The sequence below is a fragment of the Periplaneta americana genome, chromosome 7, assembly GCF_040183065.1.
Source record: "Periplaneta americana isolate PAMFEO1 chromosome 7, P.americana_PAMFEO1_priV1, whole genome shotgun sequence".
Taxonomy (NCBI): domain Eukaryota; kingdom Metazoa; phylum Arthropoda; class Insecta; order Blattodea; family Blattidae; genus Periplaneta; species Periplaneta americana.
The window spans coordinates 154,851,246-154,861,667 of record NC_091123.1 but is presented as its reverse complement, the minus strand read 5'-3'; the positions used below and the strand labels follow the sequence as shown (position 1 = coordinate 154,861,667).

The 10,422-nt window shown below is 33.2% G+C and overlaps 1 protein-coding gene across 3 annotated transcripts in view; it reads right to left on the bottom strand.

Annotated features, from left to right (window-relative positions):
* Positions 1-1,731: 1,731 nt before the first annotated feature.
* Naam (Nicotinamide amidase) overlaps positions 1,732-10,422 on the bottom strand; it is a 72,378-nt gene continuing 63,687 nt past the window's right edge. For all 3 annotated transcript variants that reach the window (XM_069831678.1, XM_069831679.1, XM_069831676.1), the window contains 3 exons: positions 9,848-10,016; positions 6,938-7,080; positions 1,732-4,937 (listed from right to left, as the gene is read on the bottom strand). In XM_069831678.1, the coding sequence (XP_069687779.1) occupies positions 4,851-4,937; positions 6,938-7,080; positions 9,848-10,016 (399 nt within the window). In that variant the 3' untranslated portion in view covers positions 1,732-4,850. The remainder of the gene's footprint in view (positions 4,938-6,937; positions 7,081-9,847; positions 10,017-10,422) is intronic.

Genomic DNA, 10,422 nt, shown 5'->3' with positions numbered 1-10,422 from the left:
TGCCATCGACCTGGGCCACGATCGAACCTGCAACTTCGAGCATAAAAGGCCAGAGCAGCTATACCAACTACTCTACCGAGGCCGACTGCATATTTAAAAGTCGGAAGTGACCAGAGATAACAGTATGCAGAGACAGGGATTTTTGTTATACCTAATACTTGCAAAACTTAAATACTGCACAGATTACCTAACAAAGATTATTGAATCATATTCAATGCCTGAATACTGAAGATATCTGATATGTGCATTCATAATACCGAAGTAAGTTTGACTGGTATCACATTATGTTTAGCTGAAAGATAATTCACATTTATCCATGACCGCTATTCATAATATCTGATACAGATTTTTAAAACTTCAGTTAATGTTCTCTACAATATTAACAAGTATGTTAAACAATAAAAACAGAGAATCATATTTCTCTAATAGTACTTCGTCGACCTGGGAAGTCATTCTGAATACAGAAGTAAATACATGTGACACTTATTAATTTAAGCTGTTACACAGTTTTGGCTGTATATATTTCACTGAGATAATATACTTATGAAATAAAAATAGAAACGCATCAAGCTCTCCAGTCTAAAAACAGGATTATTATATAACAATTTTCCAATTATAATTCAGTAGATTGTAGGGACTGAGAAATGTTTTTGCAATGATTCCCATTCCCCACATAACAATATTTCTATAAATGTGGTTAGTTTAATACTGTACTGCTTCTAAAAGTAGTGCATTGAATTGTTTTGCATATCTTCAATTTCTACTCCAGACTACTATTTAAAAAGTGAAATAACATTACTAGTTATTAATTGAAGGAATGTGTCCAGTATTTTTAGTATACGTTCTGAAATACTATCATCAACTATAATTTAAAATATTTGGTTTATAAACAGTTATTTTATTGTAGTGTAAGTTATATGTAACTGAAGAATTTTCGTATGTACTGCAGATTATATGATGAAATTTTCATTCCTGCGTAGGCTTGCCAGGTGTCCCATATTGTACAGGACATTCCCTATTTCAGGCTGTAAACGCTTGTCCTTTATTGACCTAATATGGGACATACAACATCCCATATTTACGGACTAGTAAAAGAAGAGATTTTTACAGCAGTGCTGTAACTTAGAAAAATCATATAACAATATTTTCAAACATCTGAGTCCACTAAATTTAACATGTGCTGAATTTTCAAAATTTTAACAGATCGTAGATTCTTTGAAATTCACAAATGGTTGTTTTTATGAGGAACTTTCAAAATTTAAGGAAGATATACGTGAAATAGGAACTACTCAACACAATGAAAGTGTAAATACAAAATGGGTCAATTTCTTTACCGAAGTCATTTTAAGTGACCACATCTGTTAACATTGGTATCCTATTGTTTTTCCATTCTACGTTCGAACGTCTCTGTGGAAAGGGTATTTTCTGTTATGAAAAATAAGTGGAGGGGTGAAAGGAACCGATGTTCCACAGATCTCACGAAAGCTGAAGTCCAAGATACCGGTACCCCTTAAATTGTAATAATAGTTTTCGTTCATTTTATGACGCAATTAAAATAGATTAAACCTTGCTAGCTAATGTTAAACAAAAAACAAAATCTGAATAATCATAATATACTTTGTACTATACAATAATTTGATAACTTCGGCTTATAAAAATGTGCCTTTTCACTAGAAATCAATATTTTTTATTGGCTAATTTAATAGCACAAAACCACTTCTATTTTTTAAATCTAAATTTCAAGTGATAAAATTATTACTTGAAACACTTCTAATTAGTAACTCAGTGCGAGTGATTTTTAGATAAGTACAAAACTATGGCAATGATATGACATGGTGTGCATATGGGATTCTCTCAAATTACGTGTAATTTTTCTTACGATAAATATCACACTTCAAGGCTCGACCTCATCCTGTCCCTTATTCGCAATCTGAAAACCTCGTAACCCTATTCCTACGTGAATTTTATTCACTATGAAAAAATAAAATATTGTCTTGTCAGGTATTAGAGCTCGAATTTGTATGGACTACTGACATTGCTACAGAGTGCTGAGTCAAGCTACAGCAGGGTTGGCAACTGTTTTTTTTTTTTCCGGGTAAAACTCATCTGAAAACACCTGTGGGTTTTTAACTGAGAGTTTTTTTTAATTTACATAAAAAAAGTATTCTAATAAATCTAGCAAGTGGTATAAAACCTTTCTTTACTAATAATTCCAATTTTTATTATTTTATACTGTGCAAATCATTATTAAGTGGGTGCCTTCCTATAATAGTATACTGGTACCAAATATAATTTATTATTGTAAGCATTTATTAAAATTATTACGATGTACCGAAGTACATATGATATTTTCGTGCAGAAATTCTGCGTCATCATATGATGACGCAGAATTGAAAGATGAGTGGAATGGAGAAAAATTCTCTCCAGCACCGGGATTTGAACCCGGGTTTTCAGCTCTACTTGCTGACGCTCTAGCCACTAAACCACACCAGATTCCCATCCCGATGTCGGATTGAATCCTCTCAGTTTAAGTTATATTTATGATATGTGAAAAATAATCACTTAGTGATTTAAGACGGCACTTATTCCATCGGATCCTGATCACTTAGCCACTCATAACAAGCATGTGTGAACATTGTGCCACTGTCATACATCTATGACTCAGTGCATGAGGGTAGGCCACTAGAGGGAATCCAAGAGGTGGAACTTAAACTGAGAGGATTCAATCCGACATTGGGATGGGAATCCGGTGTGGCTTAGTGGATAGAGCGTCAGCAAGTAGAGCTGAAAACCCGGGTTAAAATCCTGGTGCCGGAGATAATTTTTCTCTGTTTCACTCATCTCTCATCATTTATTAAAATGCCTAAAGTAATTACTATTTGTTTAATATTTAAATGAACACTCAACCGAAAATTCTTAGAATTTATAAAGTAGTAGCCAGCTAAGTGAAAACTAATTTCATATTATTTAATCTCTTAAGCGGTATCTGTAAATCAAATTTTTCTTTTGTGAATTTGTGACATGCTATTAACTTGTTTGAATTTATGTGCAAAAAATTCTTTATTGAATTTATGTGGAAAAAAATTCGAGTATTTTGGAGCTAGTATGTAAGTATTGAAACATAATGTAAACTAGAGACAGCTATTTTAGTGGACTGTCGTAGGCTCTCTCTCTCTCTCTCTCTAAATGACCCTTGCTATCAGTATGAAGAATGAAGGTTGGCTTCAAACTCTTCCCTCTCAAAGTCGACCCTCACTCTGACTCCAGCAGAGCAAGGGAGGGGAACTCCAGGACTCTGCACTTCCACTGGAGCAGAGATAATCAGGTAAATCCCCTGGAGAAAACTGAATGAGAGAATCCGCTTGAAGGAAGTCCCAGATTCAGTTCTCAGTGAAATCCCCTTACTGTGAAATATGGTTTGTTAAAATTAAACCTACTCTGGGTTTGAGTAGACTATAAAATTCAAAAGTGTTAAAATTCATATAAGTATATATACAGGAGCTGAGAACAACAAAAAGAGTTCAGTGAATCCAGCTGGAAGAACAAATATGGGTCAGCAATTACAGAAGGGATCGAGAGATGAAGAAGTTACCAAGACAAGAAGACAAGATTCTACAAGAACCGGAAGGGATGAAGTAACATTAGGGACACCAAATAGAGGTTTGTCAGGCGGGAAGAAGTAAGGGACAGAAAACTTATAACTTAAGAGGTTGGTGCATGAGTGGCATGAGTGACAAAACGTAAGAAAGTGACAAAGTGAAAAGAGTGATAGTGACAGAAAAGACGGTAAGCAAGGGAATAATGGTGAAAAAGGATAAGATACAAGCATTAACCAGAGAGTGATAATAAGTAAGTAGTGATACAAATATAATAAAGAAAGCGGAAATGGAAAGGTAATGAAACGGTAGAAACTACTTCGTCTGAAAATATACAGAATAGATTAATGGGAATTAGTGGTTAGTGAACGTTAGTGATTCAAGTGAATAAATAAGTTAACAACTATGGAAGCATTCAACAAATATAAACAATGTTCGGACCAATTAATAAGAGAATGATAGAAGTCATTGTTTACTTAAATGAGATTAATAAGAATAAGATAGATAACTAGGAAAGGGAAGGGTAAATATAAGAAGAAGGGAGGGAAACAGAGGTGAGGGACGTGATAGAAAAGTGATCAGGGTCATTTATATGCAATAGCCGGAGGTTTAGATAAAGAGTAAACAGAAAATCATGTATCCAAGGGAGTGATGGCACTGTATACAGAAATGTGAAGAACCATCACGACCGATGTAAGCTGGTGGAATAAATATGTCATATCATATAAGTATATATTTAAAAAATGTTTATCTAAAAACTAAAATTAATTTTTACTAACATTTTTACATGGCTAAATGTAAATACCTAACGGTAATTTTTTCTGAAACCTGAAAAAAAAACGAAAAACACCAGTGGGCAGATGGTTTTTGAAAAAACCCGTGTTTTTTTGCCAACCCTGAGCTAAAGTGTAAAGTTTCAACCCTTAGGATACTCATCTTCATTACATAATAACGGCACATCCTTCTTACTGTCCTATTGTAAAGCTTTTCTTTGTATTAAGCATTATAAGAGATCAATTATCAAATCGTCACTCAATGCAAAACAATATATTAAAGTGTGAAACTAAGCAGCATGAATGTTCCAGCCTCTCTAGAGCAATGGATGTAAGATGAACAAATTCCGATTCTAATAAAGTCACTGTTCCTTCCTATATGTTGCAGCGTAGGCTACATGTGCGAGGCACTAGGTCACGGAATGTGAAGAGTATCGGCAGTTAAGTACTATGCCATCATACAGATCTTTATATGCATTATTTATTCACACATGGCATTCTTTAGCTCCATTGCTAACTTATATCCCAGTTCAGGTCTTCTATCACGGCCTTCTACCATTGCCTTCACCTGAAAAAGGTAAGGTACGTAAGTAATGCAATTTTGCTTATCTAATGTAGCTATTAATAATAATTTACATTATTCAGAACTGTAGAAGAAAAGTAAAGTCAAGGAAATTGTGTCTGAAATTAACTTTGGTTCTTCATTGTTCTACATACTTTATAATCGCTGATTAACTTCACAACTTCTTTCTTTACTGTGTTAACGTTTTACGAAACCACCTGGCAAAAAATCAGAAACTTGAAACTCTAGAACAATATGAAATTTACAAATATGCAAAAACACACTCCTATCATATCCTCAACATTCAACTCAATTTCAAAACACACGCCCTTTTCGACACAATCATGAACACAATAATGCCCATGGCTTGTCAGTATATTTTTTCATTAATAATCTTCCTCGCATTAATCGTGAAAACTTTTTAACTAATTCAACAGTTCATAGCACAAATACGCGTAAAAAAATTACTTTCATACTCCATCGGCAAATCTATCGTGCTATCAAAAGGAATGCATTATATGGCAGTAAAAATTTTTAATAGCCACCCTATCTATATAAAAAATTAACCTCAAAACATAAGATTATTTAGGACCAAATTAAAGAAGTACCTAATTTCTCACGTCTTCTATTCTGTAGGTGAATTCATGACATTCAACAATACTTCATGAAATTGATACTAAAACTTTGTGTTGTAGTAGTAAACTATATCTCTGTATATATTTCAAGTAGACTATGACTATAAATTAAGACTTTATAGTTATTAAGTTTTTTGACTTGTTCCATATTCTAGCTGTGAAGCAATGTATGAATATCATGGAAAGTTAATAAATACAATACAATACACACCCACCACAATAGGATACTAGAAGATAGGGCAGGACCTTCACTAGGATTTGGACAATGAAGGATAACACTTCGAAACTAATCAGCCAGTAATTTCTTAAAAAGTTAACACAGTAAAGAAGCTGTAAAGTTAATCAGTGGTTAACTCTGGTAATTAACAATGTCTTCAATGTGTCAACCTTCAATTGTGTTTTCTCTGATGTTCATTTTGTTCATTCTGATGAAAATTCTTTCTACAGGAGCATAGGTTTGAGGCAGGGTAAGTCAAATTCTACGATTATAGCAATGTTTCTGAATGACAATCTTCATCATTACTCATTTCAGACACTACACTTACACGAACACTTACACATACACTCATCGTAGTAGTCTACAAGACAAAACTCTCTACAGATACACATCATGTACAGTGTGGCCTGCCGAAGTGGTGTACAACTAGAAAATGGGTCACAGTTCTGCCATCTAACCGCAATATGCGGAACTCGAATCACGTAAAGTGAAGTGGGTAGACATTGGATACATATATACATATTGCTATTAGAAGAAATGCTGGAACATTTCTACCCATCTCCTAAGGACTTCTTCCTTCTTTTATTCCACTGAGTGACTTTGTTTGCACTAGTAAATTGCTTCACACAAACAAATTCACTTAACATTACTTTGACATCACATTGTAACTGTCAGAAACGTTTGCAATGATGTCTATATACATTTCAACATCATTACATTTTCGGATATTGTTCAAGAGATTCTTTTTTGCATTTTCCAAGAAAACGGGACTTACAGGCGTCTTAACAAGAACTGTCGAGACGCGCTGTCTAAAAACGGGACTGTCCCATTCTAAACAGAACATGTGGTCACATTACTTAATAACCACAATCTACATGAGTTGGGAATAAAACCCCTACTCTTTCTATGGGAAGTGAAAATTAATATGAAGATAGCAAATAGGTCTTTACACCATATGTTTCAGGATTTATCTATCGTTTCAGAGAATTTGGAAAACTATGGAAAAGATGTCTCTCAAACGTATCCAGTTTTTCAATCTTAATGGAAACAACAATCTACTTCACGAATTTATCAAAGAACGAATTTACCAAATCTTTAAAGAAATAAAAAACTTACTTTAATATTTCAAACAATTGAGTGTACCGTTAGCTTACCTGAGAAGAATCAACAATAACACCACTGTTGCTTGTGACTGTATTTTTCGTTTTCTCGATGTCTTTTAGGTCAACACCACGGCTACAGTCATCAATGAGTATGGTTCGGTAACCACTTGCCAATGCATCAGCCGCAGTAGCACCTAAAAGATTAAATATACAGTTACTTTACAAGTTTGCAAATTTAATGATAGTGAATCTCTCCCATTCTCACTTGTCCCTGATGGCATTTACTGACGAGGCTTTGGGACTGAACTTTGTCATTATAACCACAGCAATGTAATAGAGAAAATGCTATTTCCAAATGTCAATTCAGATCTGTATCACAATTACAATCTAAGGTAATCAGCAAAAGCTCGGTAAGCCTTTCCGGAACATTTAAATTATGACAGGTTTTTTTTAACAAATTATAGATAGTGTAGTTGCTTCTGATGTCGATGAGCTTGACACATATGCCAAAATTATTACTATTATCATTTATTCTCATTATTATTATTAATTAATTAATTAATTAACTTATTTATTATGAGAGAAATTCCTTTCTAAATCACACGAATTTATTGGCGCATATTTTAAATAAAGAATTTCTGAGAAAGGAAACTGTTCTTCGTTATGTTCTAGCCCCCCCTTTTCATTATTTAATATTTGCACAATTTTACTATGAGCGGAATTTTTTTTTACAATCTTCAGTTTCATTGGAACTTGTTTCTCTGGCTCAGACATAATGACCCAGTAAGTACAAGTAAAAATAACTTCTTATGTAATAATAATAATAATAATAATAATAATAATAATAATAATAATAATAATAATAGTTTTATTTTCCTTGGCAGAGTTAAGGTCATCAGGCCTTCTCTTCCACTCAACCAGGATTAAATCACATACAGAAAAATACATACTGGTATACAAATATTAACTTAAAAATAATGATAAACATAATAAAGTAAAAAAGAGAGATTGAATACATATACACAATCAATATTAACTTTAAAATAACAATAATAAAAAAATATATATAATAAAAAAAGAGACTGAATACATAATCACAAACAGGAAAATACATTCTAATATACAAGTATTAACTTAAAAAAAAAGAATTAACTAAATATGTAGCATAACTTACACAACTTTCCATAAATTTTATGTCACTAATTACTTGCTTAATATGAGAATGTTATTTCTTTACAAATTTAATAATTACTCTCAGTACAGTACTACTTCTTTAAATTTTTTATTTAAAGTATCACAACTGCGCCAATTACGGGTATAACGTGCGTATAACTCACGACACCATAGAATTCGTTCGATGATCGCCGAACAGTTTAGATCAATAAATTTCAAGTGTTCGAAGAAGTTCACGGACTGGCAGACAATGGCAGTACAAGAAGAATAGACATGATTGCCATCCCGCCAAATAACAACAATGGCTACATCATCGATCCCACCATTAGATTTGAAAAACAAAAGAGCCAACCTGAAGATGTAAATAGGGGAAAAAACGACATCTATGTACGTACCGTTCCATAATTCATGGACAAATACGGTCTACAACAAATAGAAATAATAGGCCTTATGGTTGGAGAGCGTGGAACTATTCTCGGTTTCTTCTTCCAGATCTGGCAACGTTTCGGCCTACAGAGGAAGGCAATTGATGACATCGTTCTTGCAGCTCTGAGAGGATCAATATTTATACTCCACAACCATCTCTATGGTCAACAATGATCTTCAACCAGGGGCATATTTTGCGGGCTACCGGTGGTAGCCCAAGGAAATTACAAAAGAAAAAGTTTATAATATAACATAATGTAATAATTTTGTATTATTAGTTTTACCATAGTAATTAAAATTAAAGTAATTATTAGATATATTTTGTGTAATAATAGGGTCAGTGGTAGCCCAAACCCTTTAACCAGTATACGCCCCTGTCTTCAGCTAATTAATTAGTAGCTACTTATTTATTCAGTCATTTCTTGTCGTTGTTGTAAGACTCCCTTCAACTTAAACATATGTATATTATTTATACTTCCAACTGCCTATTGCACAATATGCTCTGTCTTTGTGGCAGCCTGTTAATACAGGGAGCTGTTATCGTTTAGATAAATAAATAAAAAATAAAAGAAATTAGTGCATAATTATTCAATAATTAGAGATGGGGGAGGAGGAACTTCCACACGCACTCACAACATATATCTTTATCAGCCTAGATCAGATATACATTCCTTCAACACTAGAAATAAAGATAAATTAGATTACACAAGGTGCAGATTGAGTGTAGGCTCAAATACCTGCTTTTTTAATGGCATAAATATATTTAATAAGTTACCATTAGAGGCGAAAAAGTTACCAATAAATAGGTTTAAGTCCTGCATACATAGATGGTTGCTGAACAGACCTTTTTATTCAGTGAATGAATTCATGGAGTGTGATGTAAATATTGTATTTTAGAAATGTAACCCTTTCTTTATATTTTAATTTGTCTCTTTGTATTTTAATTATACCTTTTGTCCTTATATAAACGTGTTAACCTACAGCATACTCTGTTTATCTCTCAGTGTTTGTTTATTTGACTATGTATGTTTATTTGCTTATAATTATTTGTCTATATTTATTTGTGCTAAGTTTGTTTATGCATGTGTGAGTGTATGTGTGCGTGTGTGTGTATTATCGAACTTGACGATGTCATATCCAGGCCTTATACACTGGTTTCTGACAAATAAATATTATTATTATTATTATTATTATTATTATTATTAACATAAACACATTCTTCAGATTCTCTCTTTTCCCTTCCAGTTGTCTCCATCACCATCCCATTCGCAACATCAACAGTTTTTGAAAACCTATTTCCGTTCGCAACTTAATTCCAACATAATATTACAACTAATATAGATTCGAGAATGAAGGCCTTACCGACACAAACATCATAAGCCAGTCCACAAATATAAATATCTGTAGCATTCCTCTTCTGGAGTTGAGATACCAATGTTGTTTCTGTCAGCTTCTTATTATCCCAAAAGACAGAATATGAATCCACTTCTGGGTTTGTTCCTTTATACACCATGGTGGAGTTCTCCATAATCTGTAAATAAAATATAAAAAATGAAGCTTCTGGAAGCAGCAGTTGGTTTCACTCGTCAATAATCATAAATACGGTATGCAGAAATAATCAATCTTCTTAATGTATCCAGCTGTTTGCTGACAACATACAGTCCACTATAGTCCACTGTAGTCTATATGCAGAAATAATAACACAGTTAAAATAAATAGCCTATAAGTTAAAGATACAACAGTATGTAATAAAGGAGAGATTACGGAGTTTTCCCTCAACCCATTAAGAGCAAATGCTGGGTAACATTCAGCGTTGGATCTTGGACTCATTTCACTAGCATTTATCACCTTCATATTACATTGATTAAAGTTCACGTTAAGACTTTGTTTGTTAAAAACATAAAATTACTTAGTCATACATTAAAAAGTGTTAAAAG